This window comes from Myodes glareolus, chromosome 5 (genome assembly GCF_982192425.1).
Source record: "Myodes glareolus chromosome 5, mMyoGla1.1, whole genome shotgun sequence".
NCBI lineage: Eukaryota > Metazoa > Chordata > Mammalia > Rodentia > Cricetidae > Myodes > Myodes glareolus.
In genome coordinates this window covers 54,259,960-54,278,343 of record NC_142030.1, presented here as the reverse complement: position 1 = coordinate 54,278,343, position 18,384 = coordinate 54,259,960, and the positions used below count along the sequence as shown (strand labels likewise).

The following is an 18,384-nucleotide window of genomic DNA, read 5'->3' as shown; positions in this document are numbered from 1 at the left end:
GATACTGAAGATGTTCTCTGTGATCTCTGGTCATCATCATTGGTGGAGTGGGCTTCAGAGGAGACTGTGGCTAAATCACATGGTACCAGCTGGGCAGCGCTTTCAGTATGTGCACATAAGAGTTGGAGACCGTGCTGAGCTCAGCAGAGCCTTCACACAGCAGGATGTGGCTACCTTCTCGAAGTTAACAGGAGATGACAATCCTCTGCATTTAAGTGAAGATTATGCAAAACACACCAAGTTTGGAAAGACAATTGTGCATGGAGTTTTGATAAGTGGACTTATTTCTGCTCTCCTGGGTACTAAAATGCCAGGGCCAGGCTGTGTGTTTCTTTCCCAGGAAATTAAATTTCCAGCCCCTTTATATACTGGAGAAGTGGTCTTAGCGTCTGCAGAAGTGAAGAGGCTGAAGCAGTTGGTTGCTGTTGTTGCGGTGTCCTGCTGTGTAGTAGAGAGTAAGAAGACAGTTATGGAAGGTTGGGTTAAAGTTATGGTCCCAGAAGCTCCTGATGCTGAAATGCAAATTTAAAGTTGTAAGTTCAAACACCTGTGCTCAGTATCAAATGACATGCGGACGTGGGCTGTTGCTGTATACTCAGAAGCCATGTGGGGAAGGGGAGCAAGCTGACAGTTTGTTTCAACGTCTACTTTTCATACTGGCTTTATACTTTATCCAGGCTTAAGTATGTACAAGATTTCGTCACCTTTGAAGGTTTGGGTTGGTGTTTTTTTCCCCCAATTATAAAACAATTGAGAGGGGCTGAAGGAATGGCTTATCAGTTAAGATCACTGGCTGCTCTTCCAGAATATCTGGGTTTAATTCCTGGCACTCCCAACTGCTCATAACTCCAGAGTCGAGGGATCCAACACCGTCTTCTGGCCTCTGCAGAAACTACATGCACATAGTACACAGGCATACACGCAGGCAAAATGGCCACACAAATTCATTAATAAAAATATTTTTTTAAAAATGGGAAAGCTATCTACATGTTTTACTTTCAAACATAGCTATATTTGTATTTGATAACGCCTACCTCTATCTGTGTTGAAGGTTCTTGTGAATTATACCACCACGAATTTAGTTACTAACTCAATGATGGAAGTCGGATCATCTTGGAACACCTACTCTTTACTGTTAAATTTCATAAACCCTTTCTCAGTGATTTTTGGACTGGGGTTATAATTCCTTACTATTTACACCAAGATGTAATCTTGTGTTGGATGTGGTGGCACAATCCTTTACTCCCCATTTGAGAGGCAGAGGCAGGTGGAGCTCAAGGCCAGCCTGCTGTGCACAGCAAGTTCCGGCACAGCCAGGGCTACAGAAAGAGACTCTGTCTCAAAAAACCAAAACTGCCATCGACGTCAACCTTCTATGTGACTTGCCCAGGTAGTTTTTGCTGTTATGGGAGAGGGATTTACATGTTGTCTAAACTCCTAATACTGTGCAGCACTGTTGGAAGTAATAGAAACCTAGAATTAAGCAGAGAGCCAGGCCTATAAATAATAGCCAACATTACCTTCCTACCCCGGCCTCCCGTGAATGAGTTTAGGGGTTTTTCTGAATTTGAAGCTTGCTGTTACACAGTTGAACATGTTTTCATGTCAATTTTTCAGGGGGTAGGCCAGTCTCTGTTAGTATTTTAGACCTGGAGAGAAGACTGGGCTGCAAAGGCTCTTTTCTAAGGGCTCTGATTCTTCTTTCCCTGTCTTGAAAATGTGGGTCTATCTTAAAAACAAAACATCAGGTGGGCAGTGGTGGTACACACCTTTAATAACAACAACAAAACACCACCAGAAGTAATGCCTTTTCCAGGAAATACAGAATAGCTAACCACATTTGATCTTTGGTTTTGCTGTGTAGTTCAGGCTGGTCTCAAATTCCTACTCCTAAATTTTGGAAACTCAGCCTCCCTCATTCACCGTATTTTTATACATTTTTTCTTTTCCTGTTTGAGATAGGGTTTATGTAGTCCTGAAACTTGCTATGCAGACCAGATTGGTCTCAAACTCAAAGATCCTTCTGCCTATACCTGGAATTATATGCATGCATCACCACACCCTTGTCTGCTTTATTCCTTATACCACATACATATTTAAAATATATATGTTTGTTGTTTTGGTTTTTCAAGACAGGGTTTCTCTGTATAGCCCTGGCCGTTCTGGAACTCACTCTGTAGACCAGGCTGGCCTTGAACTCAGAAATCTATCTGCCTACCTCTGCCTCCTGAGTGCTAGGAATAAAGACATGCGCCAGGCCAACAGGCTCTGGTTCTGTGTTAAGTGTGCTTCTTTGTGCATGTGGAGGCCAAAGGTCAGTAAGGTGTCATTATTCAGACAAGATTTGCTTGATCTTTTTGTAGTTCACTAGCCTGGAACTCAGTAATTAGGTGAAGCTGGCTGACCAGTGAGCTCAAGCAATCCACATGTCTCTCCTTCCTCAAGCACTGGGATTATATGTATATAAGCGCAAGTCATTGTGCCTGCTTTGTTTAAACGTGGATTCTGGGGTTGAACTCAGTTCCTTGGAGTTAATTTACTCAGTCAGCAAGGTACCAGACTGGAGCAGCTGAATAGATTACTAGAAAGAATTATTGTAGTCACTAGAGGGCAGTCATGCGTCTTGTGAATTGGTTGTAAGCCTTTTATACCTTCCTGTCAGGAGCTATTGTAAGTTTCAGAATGGGCAGCATTGCAGGCTGAGTACATTTAAGGAGGACTTAGTTCTAGAGAAGTCACTAGACTTGATGAAATGTGTTAAATATCAGAAGAAAATAGAGAACTCAGGCGGTCAGAGCACACTCCTGCAGAATTCATCTCCTGAGATTCAGTGAAAGTCTATGTGTGGATCCATAAATAGGGCACGATGTGGGTTTTTTTTAAAAACATTTCTAATAAGCTAATTTTCTTTTTTTTAATTTGTTTTTTTTTTAAAGAAAACAAGCTATCTTTTTATTTTACATACCAACTCCCTCCCCTCTACCTATCCCCCACTTCATCCCCCATCCATTCCTCAGAGAGGGTAAGGCACATTGCTTTGGGAACGGTCCAAGGCCCTCCCTACTATATCTAGATTGAACAAGATATCCATCCAAAGAAAATAGGTTCCTAAAAAGCCAGTACAAGCAGTAGGGATAAATCCTGGTGTCCCTGACAGTGACCCCACACTCTGCCCCAGCCATGTAACTTACCTACATTCAGAGGGACTAATTTGGACCTATGCTGGTTCCTTCCCTGTCCAGCTGGAGTTGGTGAGCTCCCATTAGCTCAGGTAAACTGTTTCAGTGGGTGTCCCCATCATGGTCTTGACCTCTTTGCTCATACTCTCGCTCCTCCAGCTCTTCAACTGGACTTTGGGAGCTCAATCCACTGCTCCGCTGTGGGTCTCTGTCTCTGTTTCCATCAGTTGCTGGATGTAGGTTCTATGGTGATATTTAGGATATTCATCAGTCTGACTACAGGGCAAGGCCAGTCCAGACACCTTCTCCTCTATTGCTTAGGGTCTTAGCTTGAGTCATCCTTGTAGATTCCTGGGAATTTTTCTAGTGCCAGGTTACTTGCTGGCCCCATAATGGTTGAGGGAGTCATAAGCTAATTTTCTGCTTTTACTATAATTCTTGAAACAGCTTTATAAAGTTAATGGACCCATTTTATTGACACAGAAGCAAACTGATGCTGTATAGCTGTCCAGGCTAATACGCAGTAGAGCTAGGATTCAAGCTTGAACTTCATTTTTTCTGTCACTGTAAATCTGGTGTTTTCATTCCTGGAATGCTGTCAATTTCAGCAGCGTTTTGTTAAAATAGATTTCTTAAATCCATTCAGATTGATATTCTCTGCTATAGTTGTAGCATTTCCCTATTCTGTACCTATAGTTTCTACCCAATACCTGTCCCTCACCCCCACCCCAGAAATACTCATACCACATAGCCTAGGCTGGCTTTGGGCTGAACATCTTCCTGTTTCAGCTTCCCAAGTCCTGAGAAAACAAATGTGTAGCACCATGATTGGCCACTTACCCTTTTCCAAGAGGGCATTCAGAGATTGTGTTCAGAGGACGACAGCTTTAGGATCAGCTAGATGAAAAGAAAAGTTAGCTAGGTGGTAGTGGCACATGCCTTTAGTCCTAGCACTCGGGAGGCAGAGGCAGGTGGATGTCTGTGAGTTTGAAGCCAGCCTGGTCCACAAAATGAGTTCTAGGACAGCCAGGGCTATTACACAGACAGACCCTGTCTCAAAACAAGAAAAAAAAAAAAAAAGAAAGAAAAGTTAGAGACAGGTACAGTGACTGCTGCCTAATTCTGCCAATTCAGAGACTAAGGTAGGAAGATAGGCTATCTGTCCCAACCAACCAAAAGAGAAGATTATGTAAGCCATGTGGGGAGTGAAGAGAGATGGCACTTTGGGTAATAACAGAGACTTTGGTCTGTTAAACAGCGAAGAGGCTGTAGTCTAAGTGGTGACTCAGCCAAGGCTGCCAGGCCGCTGAAGCTCTGTTAAAGCAGCCACAAGGAGAAACGATCATTCACTTTCTCAAGCCCACAGGAGAACCCAGAAAGAATGACTACTGTCTGTCTTACAGTGAAGGGGACTGGTAATTGAGAGGGAGCCCTGATCACACTAGGTCAGTGGAAAGTGAGTGCAAAGTAATGACTAAAATAGGCCAATTTGTCTAGCACTTTTCATATTAGGTGCTTTTGTAAGACTGCAATTTATGTGATATTTGATTGGCATGGAAAGAATACCCATCTTAAGCAATTTTAGCCTAATGTACTGGAAAATTGCTTAACAGACTGTTATTCTGTTGGGAACATTTCATATTACTGAAATGCCACTCTTCTTTTTTCTCAGCAGCAAATCTTAGATCAGTGGGTAGAGCCTCACCATGGCCACCATTTATCTTGTGGACCTGACTCATGTGTTCATCTAGAGAAAGAAATGTCTAAGTTCCCACCAGTACATCTGAGATAACCATGGGTTTTTATTCAGGACCAAAGTATTAGTTAGTCATTTTCTCTTTTATGTTCTTAGAGTATAATTCACAGACCCTGAGAAAATTGCTGTTAAATCACATCTATTAAGGGTTTATATTAAAACAGTCTACCAAGGGTTGACTCACTCTGAGTGGCTGCTCTGTGACTGCCTCATTGCTGGCACAGTTGCTTGACTACTCCAGGTCAGCAGAATCGGGGTGCTGTCCAGTTACTGCCCTGGGTTGCATGGCTGGCTTTACATGGTACTACCTTGGGGTTCCAGGTGCTTTGTTCTATAGTCTCTGCTTTCGTTTGGATTGCAAAGAGCAGAATTCTCAGCATCTCTAGAGAAATTTGGAATTGGAGCAGAATGAACAACTATGAGTTAAATTTTGTTTAGTGTCCAGACCATACATTTTTATATTTTTAAAAATTTTTTTTGAGACAGGGTTTCTCTATGAAACAGTCCTGCTGTTCTGGAACTCACTATGTAGACCAGGCTGGCCTCAAACTCAGAGATCCTCCTGCCTCTGCCTCCTGTGTACTGGGATTAAAGGTGTGTGCCACCACTGCCTGGCCAGACTATGAATATTTAAAGAAATGAAGCCATTTTTAGTTGTAAGACCACTCTGCTTAGGAAATACTGAAACTTCTGTGATCTGATTTGTATAGCAGTTGTCAGGCTTAGGAATTTCCTCACTAAAATCCATTATGTTCAATCAATCTGGTCAAACCTCAGGTTGTTAAATAAACAACCCATGAGCTGTCTAAATATTTGGCAACAACAGAATATAAAATCTTCTTTTCTTCTGCTAGCCTGCAAGTAGTTGTATGTATGCAAAAAGCAAAACCATGACATTTTCTCATTCCTTATTAGTTTATTCAGTCCAAGACTAGAAAAACAAGTCTGATTTGAATTAGATCAGCTCTGACCAGGAAAGAGCTTCCCCATATTCAGTCTGTGCCATTTCAAATATGTAACATGAGGGCTGGCTTGTTGGGGTATCTGTTCCTGCCCAGTACCCCACAACCGGCAAATCCCAAAGAAAATCACTCACAAGACTCCATAAGATTATAAACTGATTGGCCCATTAGGTCAGGCTACTTATTAGTTCTTATGACACATATTACCCCATTATCCTTATCTACGTTAGCCATATGGCTTGGTACCTTTTTCAGCTGGGCAAGTTACATGCTGCCTCTTCGGTGGTCTGGGCAGAACTGGCCGAGGGAACTTCCTCGTCCCTAGCCTTCTCCTATTCTCATTGCCCCACCTCTACTTCCTGTCTGGTTGACCCGCCTATACTTCCTGCCTGGCCAATTAGCGTTTTATTAAAATACGTGATTGACAGAATACAGACAATTCTCCCACACCATTTCCCTCTTTTTTTTTTTTTTAACAAAGGAAAATACCCATAGTCCATTTGTTGGGAATGTGGGTGTAGTATTTCAGGCTACTTCCTGCTGGTTGGGGGCACTGATGATCTTATGGGGACCTAAAGAAAATTTAGAGTTATAATCAAGTCCTAACTGGAGTATCCTGTGAGACCTGATCATCTCAGGCAGCATCTTGAATCCATTGTGGATGTAGAACTCAGACATCTGAGCCATCTGTTCCTATCAGAGATTTTTCGGGTGGTCGTCCTTTTTCGAGCCTGATTTTTCTTAACTCAAAATGAATCCACAGCCTCTCATTTTCTGTGGAAACAAAAGCAAAATCTCTTCTCCAAAATAACATACCTTTTGACTTCAGTCTTGAAGCCAAGGTATTTTCAAAATACCTTTCTTGGGTTAGTTCAGCAGCATTTAGAAACAAAAGTCTTTTAGCAGCTGTTGCTCCTTCCTCAGCATTCAAACAATTCAAAGAGAGCATAATAGCATACAGTATCAAGATTCTCTGTATATTTTTCCATCTTTATGCAGCTTTATTTTAACCTCTATTTCTTCTATTTTTACTTTTAACTTTTGGCTTTTTGAGACAGGTTCTCTGCATATATCTTTGTCCTGGAATAACTCTGTAGACCAGGCTGTCCTTGAACTCACAGAGATCCTTCTGTCTCTGCCTCCCCAGTGCGGGGATAAAATGTGCTTGCTACCACACCTTGAACTCACAGAGAGCCTGTCTGTCTCTGCCTCCCAGGCACTGGGATTAAAACCACACCTTGAACTCACAGAGGTCAACCTACCTCTGCCCCCTTGAAGTCACAGAGGTCAATCTACCTCTGCCTCCCAGGCATTGGGATTAAAGGCGTGTGCTACCACACCTTGAAGTCACAGAGGTCAATCTCTACCTCTGTCCCTTGAAGTCACAGAGGTCAATATGCCTCTGCCTCCCAGGCATTGGGATTAAAGGTGTGTACCACCACACCTATACAAATACCAGACCGAGCCAGGCACAGAAGCCTGCATCTGTAGTCAGCCACTCAGGGGGCTCAGGCAGGAAGGAGACCCACTGGGTCTTGTGGCTAAATTAAAAAAAAATTAATTAAAAAAAGAAAAGCAGCTGGACAGTGGTGGCGCACGCCTTTAATCCCAGCACTCGGGAGGCAGAGGCAGGCGGATCTCTGTGAGTTCGGGACCAGCCTGGGTTACAAGAGCTAGTTTCAGGACAGACTCCAAAGCCACAGAGAAACCCTGTCTCGAAAAACAAACAAACAAACAAACAAACAAACAAACAAAAAGGCCAGGTGAATATTTTGGAGTCTGGTCTAGTGTTGTCTCAGGATGCTCAGGGTTGCTGACAAGGAACTCGTTGAAGTGATAGGAAAGAAGTAAGCTTGGGCTGCTAGAGAGAATCACAGAAAGATGAAGAAATACTGAACCTGTCCCTGGCTTCCAACAAATATTTCTGGCTTTCAGTTTCTCTTTCCTGGTAAAGAAGACAGGCAAGTCACATTTCATGACATGTGCAGTCCAGGGGTTCAGTTCTAACTCCTTTTCAGTCCCTTCCCTTCTGGGGAGAAAAACATTCAGATTCTTTGTTCCCAGGAAAGGCTTGTAACCTGCAGTTTGTTCTTAACCTTCTGTTTAGGCATACCAGCATTAGCACAGTTCAGGGCACCCAGTCATCTTGCCTGCTGAGGCTGTCCCAGTCCCCATTCCACAGCTGAGGAAGCTGAAGCAAAGTGAAATCAGACAGCTGTACCTCTGGAGCTGGGGAAATCTAAGGAATTAGCTCAGAATGGTTACATGGTGAACCTGTAACCATGACCAGCACCCTGGTTTCTTCCTCAGATTTGTTTATTTTTATTTATTTGTTTGTTTGTTTATTTTTGGTTTTTCAAGGCAGGATTTCTCTGTAGCTTTGGAGCTTGTTCTGGAACTCACACTGTAGACCAAACTGCCTGCCTCTGCTTCCCACTGAGTGCTGGAATTAAAGGCACAAGCCACCAATGCCGCACCCCGGCTCTTTCTCAGATTTGTGAAGGCAGGTAGGGTTTGCTTAGTTTTTGAGTCTAACTCAGATTCTCTTTTCTCTCTCATGGCAGTCTTCCTCCAAACCACCCTTTGGAGGAAACCACCTTTCCTTTCCACCCATACCCATTTCCTGCTCCCCTCCCACAGTGCCTTCACCCACTCGCTATTCACCCTTCCTTCCCTGAAGTAGTGAAGGCCACCCAAGAAAGTGTCTTGTTGGTGGCCTCGCAGTCTGAGTGAATCCCTGAGGTTTTCAAGCCCGAGACATCTGTTGCCCTGAGCATGCCTTAGAAGATTGTGAAGAACTTCTCCTTTCTGCTGAGCACCTCCTGCCCATCTTATCACACATCCTTGTCTCTTGCTGCTTCAAGCAGTGTGGATCCCTGGACTAACCTGTGACTTCATGTCATATTTCTTTCTCGTTTATGTGCCTCCAAAGTTTGACAGTAGGTGGCATCTGTCTTGTTATTATTCTTTTTTTAACTTTCCAATGCGTAACTCAATACTTGGTGTCTAGCGTCTGTTCAGTAGTTCAGCAGGTTTCTAATAAAAGCACAAATAGGGCTGAAAGTGTAGCTAGCTTGCGAAACGCTGGGTTCTTAGACTGTTCGAACCCCACATCTTTCATCTGCCCCACAGTCTACTAGCTAGAGTTACTTTTACCTCTTCTGCTCCCATGGTGTCTGGTGCCTTAATCTCTGTACTTCATGCAGGATGCCTTGCAGCCACTGTCTCTGTGGCTGTCTTTCCTTCCTCCTATATATATTATTGGAAGTCTGGACTGGGGATGCAGGCCAGTGGCAGAATACCTGCCTAGTCTGTGTGCCAGCACCATAACCAGAAAACCAAACCCCCACCCATTTTCTGTTTTTTTCATTGTGTATCCTTTCTATCCAAAGCCCTGCAGTAGCACAGCTGCCTCATTCTGTTTGTGCTGATACGCTGGAAATGGAGCTAAGTACGATTTGCTAGATTCAGAGAGGCATCTTCTGAACCTTGGAAATATATATTTTGAAATCTGTGGTTTGGTAGAGCACTGGGCCTGGTTATATAATATTTTGTTACCTAATCATAAAGATAAAATATTGTAATTAAGTGCATTTTGAGAAATATGGAAAAATATGATTTTGTTTCCTACAAGAAGCATTTTGGTCTGTTTCCCTCTGGTGGTTTTCCCGTATCTATCTACAGAGAGATGTATTGCTCATTTTACCGCGCCAGCACGGTCTGGAACCACGAGTCTCGGCGGAGGGTGTCCAGGTTGAATGAAATCCACAGAGCACGAGGTTGAGGTGAAACAGCAGCTCCTTTATTGTTCTGCTGGGGCTAGCTTTTATACCATGGCACCAAATGGGGAAGGGGCTGCGAAGGGACTGTCACCTGACCCAAGGAGGAACTCTTACCTTACCCCAGTAGGGGTCAAGGACTGATCACATGCACTCCACCTTCACCTGTCCCCAGTAGGGACTGTCACCTGACCCCAGCAGGGATCAAGGAATAATCACGTGCACTCAAACTTCCTCATCCAACTCCAGGAGCAGAGGGAAGTTAAGATTCTTTGCAGATAAGCACCTCAAATGGGGGCAGGGAAATATAACTCGGGGTAGCAATTCCCACAATTCCCCCAACTTTATTTTATAATGAGAGGTCCTGTCTTAGGTCCTGCGAGGGAAGTACCTTCCCTTACCCGTCACTGGGCCCCCGATACCCTGTCTTAGGCGGGATGGTCACCCCACAGGTTGCCCGTCCTTGGAGACCCTCATTTTTTCAGCATCTGCAGCCATACCTCATGACTTTCGGGACAGTCATGGGCCAGCCTGAGTAACACCTGACGGTGGACAAGCTCAGTCTTTGTGAAGGTGTTTAGAAGTCGTTTTAAGAGGAGCAGACCTACTGTTACCCCTACTAGTCCCAAGATCCCCAGGGACAAGGCACCTCCCCATCGCTGTGCCCAACCAATCTGGGCCATGGCATTCCACCATCCCTCAGCAGATATAGGTTTAACATGGGTTTCATTAACTGCAATAATCTGATGTACCAAAGAGTGGGTAAAGTTTACAAAGGAATCATTCCAAGGCCCTCTAAGGTAAGCATTAAGGCATTGCACCTCAAAGAACATATTTTTCACTTCCATAAGGGTCACACAGGTAGAATGATAGAAATGAGAACAAGAAGCTTGTTGCACCATCCACAACACATTAATCTGTTCCTGCAATAAGGCTGTTTGCTGATTTAAATTTAGCATCCCTAATTGAATATGTGAGTCCATGGTATTTTGAGACTCTAAGGCCTGGGTAACACGGGCAGCAAGAGTGTTAACAGTCTCTGCAGTCGCTGCATTCTGGGACACGGTGATTCCCGCAACGGTGGCAGCTGTGGCTGATATGGCGATGGCTGCGATGACTGCTGCGGTGATTCCGAAGTCTCTTCTCTCTCGATACAAGATAAGCTCTCGTCCATCATGTGGGTCTTCTACCACCAGGGGAACCAGAGCAGGAATTCTCACCATCAGCACGGACTCATCCGTCGGGGACCAGCAGTTGCTCAAAAAGCAGGAGCTGGAAGAACAATCAAGGACACCATCCTCCCCGACCGACCCATTAAAGGAGACAAACATAAAGGGAGGCAGAACACAAGCCAGACTGACAATAGAGAAATTCATTCCTGCTGCATAGTTAATCTGGAGGGATGTTTTAAAGATGTCTGATGTGTTCCATCTGGCTGTAGCATTGAAAGCAAAGCCCCTTTGAAGGGCTAAAGGCCTAATATCTGTGCATGCACGAGGGCCACAGAGAAACATGCCTGCAAACGTAGGTGAAACTTCTGGCATATTTGGATTTCTATAAGAGTAATCAAAGGCCCCTCTCAAGGAGTTTTTAGAGGTAAGTCGGTGACCAAACCACCATAAATATTGATCTCCCTCCAATTTCCATGGTTCCTTGGGAGCACAATTTCCCCAAGATAATGGTAAGTACAATCTGAAGGATTGTGGCGTCTTCCAACATAAGGGAGCTGGTCTCGGAGGAGTTGGAAGTCCAGAAACATTTCTTTTGAAATTTATTGGGTAAAAGATATCTCTCAATCCAAAACAAGGATGCCCAGAAGAATCAGAAGAAAAGTCTCCCAGAGAATAATTACTAAGGACCACACATGGTCCAGAAAGAGAGATACTAGGCATCTCTGAAATATTGCTAATCTTCCGGAAGCAGAGGGCATGAGATATATCAAACGTTAAATTACCCAATGAAGATCTTTCTAATGCTATATTTGTTGCAGGAACCCCCAAAGTATAATTGGTGGAATAAAAGGATGGAAAAACAGAGCTTACTTTACTTACTGGCATCAGTATGGGTGGATTCCTCACCAGTGCCCATCTCAGGGCTCCCTCGATGTTCCTCACTTGAATCCATATTGTCAGGACCAGTAGGGCCTGGCTCCACTGGCCGAACATTCTGCTCCGGCACCCAGATGGGTTTTTTGGTTCCTGGAGGGAAAACGCAAACGGCCCCCCTCACCCTAGCCAACATGGGTGTGGGTGACTGCCACTGTCCTGTGATACTATCCTTCCATCTAACCCAACCCAGATTGGGAAGGTTTCTGCCAATGTCTCTCCATTGCTGATAGACCTTGTTTATCTACTGTTAAAAAATTTAAAATGTATAAAATTGTAGATAACTGGGCATTTGGGGAGGTGATATACTGATATACTCTCCCTTCTTTATTTTACAAAAAAATTGTTTAAGGGTAGCATGCGTGCGCTCCACTACGGCCTGTCCTGCGGGATTATGTGGAATTCCAAAGGTATGTGTAATTTGATGTTCTTGGCAAAATTTTGCAAACCTTTGGCTGGTATAGGCTGGTACATTGTCTGTTTTGAGAAAATCTGGAATGCCCATATAAGCAAAAGCCTGTAGACAATGAGCAATAACGTCCTTAATCTTTTCTCCTGAATGTAGGGAGGCATAAATTACCTTGGAATAAGTGTCTACAGAAACATGTAAAAATTTAAGTCTGCCAGCTTGAGACAAATGGGTAACATCCATCTGCCAAAGGTGGTTAGGACGGAGGCCTCGAGGATTAACACCTTCATTGGGGGCATTATGAAATGGAGCACAAGCTGGACATTGGGATGTGATTTGAGTAGCTGTAGCTAGAGTACAGCCAGAGTGAAACTTTAGAGAAGAGGCATTTAAATGATACTTTTCATGAAGATGACGGGCTCGTTGTTCCTCAGAGAGGAACAATGCCATTGGGCGGGTGAGGGAATCTGCAAGCTTATTTCCCTCTGCTAAGGGCCCTGGCAGATCAGTATGGGCCTGAATGTGGCCAACAAAGGCAGGAAACACTCTTTGGCATATAAGACTTTGCAGCTGAACCAAAAGGTGGAAAACCTGAGAGGAAGGTAATATATATGGCGAGGTTTCCAATGGCCCAACAATCCCTGCCACATATATACTATCAGTATACAAATTGAAGGGTTGATCCTTAGAAAGAGAAAAGGCCGTAAGGCAGGCTGTGAGTTCTGCAACTTGGGCAGAAATTGGACCTAGGGGCTGCTTTTCTTTAATTGAACCAGAGACCACCACTGCATAGCCCTTGGAAGAACCATCAGTAAACACTGAACGCACTCCCTTAAGGGGGGAAGTTTTAATAATTTTTGGAAAGATAACAGGATGATTCTTAAAAAATGAAATTAAACGAGAATCAGGATAATGGTTATCAAAATTGGCTCCAGTGGTTGTGATGAACAAGGTCCATCCATCTTGAACCCTCTGTAGCCTTGTTATTTCCTCTTTTTGATAAGGGATTAGAAATTTATTTGGGATCCTGCCAAAAACTTGTAAACTAAAATCATATGCCTTCCATAGAAGCTGTAGCACCATTTCATAATATGGGGTCACTACCTTCTTAGGGGAAGCGGGTAGATGTAACCAATAAATGAGTCCCCCTTGCCAAAAAACACCAGTAGGTGAAAATTGTGAGCTTGGGACGAGCCCCTAAATTCTAAGAGGAAACTCTGTCCCATGACTCATTTGCCCCTCCCTGTCTGGAGGCTTTTTCTTTTTAATCTTTCGCTCCTCTACCTTACCGGGCTGAGCTAGCTTAGTTGCTTTTAAAGCCTGCTTAACCTGGACTTTCTCTGTAAGCAAAGCATCCCTGATCAGTCTCCAAAGGGAGAACATGGCAATAGGCAGGACTTCAGGCCCCTCCTTTCTCAAAGTTTTTTGAAGATCCCCGCGAACCTATTCCCACTCAGAAATATTGAGGGCTCCACTGGTGATGAACCAGGGACTCCAAGTTTCTGTCGTTTTAAGAAAATCATCCAAAGTCTTAGTTTTTACAGCTGTTCCTTTCAACAACCTCGTTAACTCTGACTTACCCGGGGTATTCCCCATTTCTTAATTATCTCTTATCTCTTAATTATCTCAAGTTTCTCTTATTTTTTAATTATATCTTAATCCCCAATACATCCTGGCCGGCTACAGGATGACCCAGTCCACTTTCCTCACCTTTCCGATCTCGGTGGGACCTCCAATTACCGCGCCAGCACGGTCTGGAACCACGAGTCTCGGCGGAGGGTGTCCAGGTTGAATGAAATCCACAGAGCACGAGGTTGAGGTGAAACAGCAGCTCCTTTATTGTTCTGCTGGGGCTAGCTTTTATACCATGGCACCAAATGGGGAAGGGGCTGCGAAGGGACTGTCACCTGACCCAAGGAGGAACTCTTACCTTACCCCAGTAGGGGTCAAGGACTGATCACATGCACTCCACCTTCACCTGTCCCCAGTAGGGACTGTCACCTGACCCCAGCAGGGATCAAGGAATAATCACGTGCACTCAAACTTCCTCATCCAACTCCAGGAGCAGAGGGAAGTTAAGATTCTTTGCAGATAAGCACCTCAAATGGGGGCAGGGAAATATAACTCGGGGTAGCAATTCCCACACATTTCACTTATTAGGTCAAGAACGTTCTTAAACATCATTAGATACTCTTAAACTGCTTTTGATGTTAATGATTGATCCCAGGGTCTTGCAGAAATCAATTCTCTATCTATCACTCAGCTACACCCCTAACAAATAATCTGAGTTTTAGCCTTGCAGTAGTAATGGATGATTATATCATGATGTGTGTAATCTTATTGGGGATTAGATGCTTAGCCTTTATATGCTACACCTTTTCAAAAATCCCTCCTTACTTTCCTAGTGTAACCCTCTTAGAGACAGAATTAGCTTTAGGGTGAGACATGCATTAGTAAACCCCTGCACCACCACTCCTCTTACTGTGTGATAGGTACAAAGTAAATAACTGATGAATGAATTAATGCCTTCCCTAAGAATGATTTCAGCACACAGCAGCAGGATATGGGTGTGTATGGCCTTGTCTTGGTCAATCTCCATCATGACAGGAGTAATGCAGAATTTGGGTTTCTGTTACTCTGACAATGTAATACCCCATTCATTGTCTTTAAACAAAAGAAACAAATGGAAGAGAAGAGTCGGTATCCTTAAGCAACACATGGTTTAGCTTTCCTAGATTGCCGCTTTAAACCACACTGAGATAAAAGTGAGATCGAGGAAGAGATCTCATTTATTTAGGGCTAAATTAAGAAATTCCATTCCCCCTTATCTCCCACTTATCTGGCCCTAGGAGCAGCTTGTCCTTATCACTTGGCTGCTTAGGGTTGCCCAACAATCTCTTTAAGCTTAACCATTAAGTGCGATCCAGACCTCTGCTGTGATGCCAGATTGCGGTGGTGGTGGATTCACAAAGCGACGTTGTTTCTATGGAGGAAATGATAGAAATTTAGTGGAAACAAACAAGAGGTAGAAATCTGTTCTACGAATTGTCAGATTGTAATGTATATTTGAGATTTTTAATATGTGCAAAGCACTTTCCTATCCTGTTCATTCCTATGACACTTTCTACATAGATATTGATTCAGTTTTGTTGATGGAAAAGTGAGCTCTTGGGGTTGAATGAGTGATTCATTCAAGGTCCCGTAGTTCAAGTGAATGCCTGAATGTCCTGATCATCTGATCGAAGTTTAATTCCATTTTTATCCTGGAAAAGTGTGATCTTGAATTAAGATAAGCAGGGTAGATTTGGTACTGAGAAGCTGATCTTCAAGTCTGATGGCTAAGTTTGAGGTTCTTGGAGCCAGAATGCTTAGACTTCCAGAGTCTAAGAAATCTGAATGCTCTTGGGATTTGAAGACCTTTGGGCTAGGACCTAAGCATAGAAGTAGGGAAGTCTTTGCATCTGCTATTTTTTTTTCCATCCCAGTTCTTAGAGCTTGTTGCTAGAGGGTTTTGGAGTTAAACCAGTTATAAGAGTACATGCAGCACCTAGATTCTCCTAAGGATTCAGTTCAAAACCTGAATCAGGATTTGTTTTAGAAAGTCTGGTCTACATATTCAGACTGAGGGTTCTCCCTGAAGGTGTTTTTTGGTTATTTCCTTGGCCCCAGGGTCCCTGGGCAGGGAACATGTGATAGGGAGCAGTAGGGTCTCAAGTCTGCCAATCTGAGCTTTTGAAGGTTTCATCTGGAAAGCCTCAGTCAGGTCTGTTGGATTCCAGGGCTATAGATACAGTGTCTAGATCTGAGGATTCTTGGTGGTGATGGTTTAGTTTTGCGCTCCTGGGTCCCAGGCGGGGTGCTCACTGTCATGGGTGTACGATACTGCGACCAAGAGGTGCCAACACAGCAACACAATGCCTCTGACAGCAGCCTTCGCAGAGTCCCCTACCGTGCGGTACAAAACGGCGCTAGGACCCAGCGTGGTCGGGCGGACGGGTGTTGACAACCCTCGAGCGGAACCGACCGGCGTTAGGACCCCGCGGGTGGCGGCGGCGCGTGGGGCGGCGCGCGTTGACAGCAGCGGCGGCGGCGGGACGCGGCGGGCGGGCGGCGGGGCTCGGCGCCTCCGATTCCTTCCCCGGCTTCAGAGGCGGCGACGGCGACGGCGGCGGCGGCCCGGGATGGCTTTCATGGAGAAGCCGCCGGCCGGCAAGGTGCTGCTGGACGACACGGTGCCGCTGACAGCGGCCGTCGAGGCGAGCCAGAGTCTGCAGTCGCACACGGTGCGCGGCCCGGTCGGGGCGGGAGGCCGGGGCCGAGGGCGGGGGCCGGGCTCAGGCCGGACGGCGCAGCCGGGCGAGGGCACCGGAGCCGGGCAGGTGTGGGACCCTGCTGCCCGGCTCCTGCTCAGCCGCCGCCCGGGCGCCTCGCGTTTGCCTCGCTGACCCCTGGAGTGGCAGGAGGGAGCCAGCCCTAGATACTCGTAGTAAACACAGGCGAGTTCGTTTCGCCTACAGTCTTTTATGGGGCTTTAAGGCACGCTTGCTTTCATTTGCCCGTGCAATTTTTCTTTTTGAAAGGTGCTCTATGCATTGTAATTTACAAGCAATAAATCCAGGAACCAGTAAAAACCGGGGAGCTACTAACCTGTGGGACTTCAGTGAGGAAATGATGAATGGGGTGGGGGTGGAAGTGGGATTTCCTTAGATTGTAATGTTTTGTCAGGCCACCAAATCAGATTCCAGCTCACAGTCTTGTTGATCATGTTTAGGGGTTCATCATCTGGGGACTAAAGCCCCACAATAGCCCTCCGTGTGTGTGTGTGTGTGTGTGTGTGTGTGTGTGTGTAGTTACGCTGTTCAAGCAGATCTTTCATTCTGTCGTATTAAAGCGGTACTTTTCGGAACCCAGTTACCTCTCCGACAGCCTTGTTTTGTAGGATCTGGATTGTTCAGAGCATTCAGCCTCAGAGAAATGACTTATCTTTTTAAAAAGTACGTTTGTCTCCCTAGGCTAAAATCTTAAATCCTGTTCTAGAAACTTGTGAAAAGGCACTAAATACCCATGAGTTTGTTAAACTTGTAATTTGTTGCAAAGTGAGTATTTAAAGGGCCCAAGTTTAGGTCAGGAAGTCATTATTCTTTCAAGTTACATTTTTGACTGGATTACTGGCAAGTAAGTCTTATAACCTCTTAGAGAAGGTGTTGAGTCGTTTAGGTCTAGTACTGAAGAGATGCATGCTATAGGTGCTTAGAGACTACTTCCTCTAGAAAACCTTCCTTCCTTCATAGCTATTTCCCCAGATAGACACTATAATCGTGTCCTTTCCTCTCTGCCGCACTATGACAGGGGAGACGATTCTCCTTCACTTTGGGGTCTCAGTCTGATAGTATTTCACATGTGCCTGTTTGATGGGTAAGTAAATGAATTGCAGTCTCATTGGGCCCCTTTTCCTGTTTGTGTAAAGGGAGATTGTGAAAATCAGAATGAGGCTTCTGGGCTGCCTACGGAGGTCAGTGCTCAAGTGAGGTGGTGAGAGATGTAATGGGATCCCATCGTTATGTGTAGCTTTTCATTAGAGCAAACACAAAGCAAGAATTTTAGGGCAAAAAAAAATAGCAGTTTTTATAACGATGACTGAACAGGAAAGACAGTGACTCACAGGAGACCAAGACAGGCAGATGTGGAATTAAAAAAAAAAAATGTATCATTGTCTTGCGTAATTTTTGACTCTTCTGTGTTCTTGTCATCTTAGCTGTGAAGTGTGAGACTGAAAAATGTTGCATCAGCCCTAAACTTTATTGAGAAAAAGCATATACTGATGCAAACTTCCTGGACTGAGAATGCTCTGAGTAAGTCCCTTGGAAACAGAACAGCTGGAAAGAAGTGGTGTTTGAAAGTGGTGCGTGGGGGAAGAGAACGGCATTGCTCTCTTTTGGGCAGATTGAAAATAGCTTTACAGTTTGTTGGTCAGGAAATCATGTCTCAAAAGTCAAAGATGCATCCTTCAAAATGCTGCTTTCTAGGAAGTTGCTCCTTGGCCACTGGCAGAAACACATGGAGGGATGTATAATAGCAGCTGTCCTTTGATTTGAAGAGTCAAGCTGGAGTCATACTTGTCAGTCATATAATTTTGAGCAAGTTGATGACCCTCCCTTTTGTTTTGTTTTGTTTTATTTTGAGATGGGGTCTCA

At 44.5% G+C, this 18,384-nt stretch overlaps 2 protein-coding genes and 2 long non-coding RNA genes across 9 annotated transcripts in view; 2 read left to right on the top strand and 2 right to left on the bottom strand.

Moving 5' to 3' along the window:
* Positions 1-10: 10 nt before the first annotated feature.
* On the top strand, positions 11-978 carry Htd2 (hydroxyacyl-thioester dehydratase type 2). The gene has a single exon (XM_048421387.3). It carries the CDS (start codon positions 11-13, stop codon positions 527-529), a length of 519 nt encoding a protein of 172 aa, XP_048277344.3. The 3' UTR covers positions 530-978.
* Positions 979-9,677: 8,699 nt separating this feature from the next.
* LOC148122086 (uncharacterized) lies at positions 9,678-14,333 on the bottom strand. Its single transcript, XR_015737885.1, has 2 exons — positions 11,728-14,333; positions 9,678-10,948 (listed from the first exon to the last, which is right to left on the bottom strand). It is a non-coding gene; the product is annotated as an uncharacterized LOC148122086 (long non-coding RNA).
* A 619-nt stretch (positions 14,334-14,952) lies between these two features.
* Positions 14,953-16,301, bottom strand: LOC146894905 (uncharacterized). The gene is made up of 2 exons (XR_015001329.2): positions 16,055-16,301; positions 14,953-15,173 (listed from the first exon to the last, which is right to left on the bottom strand). It is a non-coding gene; the product is annotated as an uncharacterized LOC146894905 (long non-coding RNA).
* The window catches only part of Pxk (PX domain containing serine/threonine kinase like), a 71,853-nt gene continuing 69,767 nt past the window's right edge, over positions 16,299-18,384 (top strand). For 5 of the 6 annotated variants that reach the window (XM_085687953.2, XM_085687952.2, XM_085687957.2 and 2 more), the window contains exon 1: positions 16,303-16,473. In XM_085687953.2, the coding sequence (XP_085544079.1) occupies positions 16,372-16,473 (102 nt within the window). In that variant the 5' untranslated portion in view covers positions 16,303-16,371. Of the gene's footprint in view, positions 16,474-18,384 lie in introns of all 6 variants that reach the window. The other variant, XM_085687951.2, reaches the window with a different exon arrangement.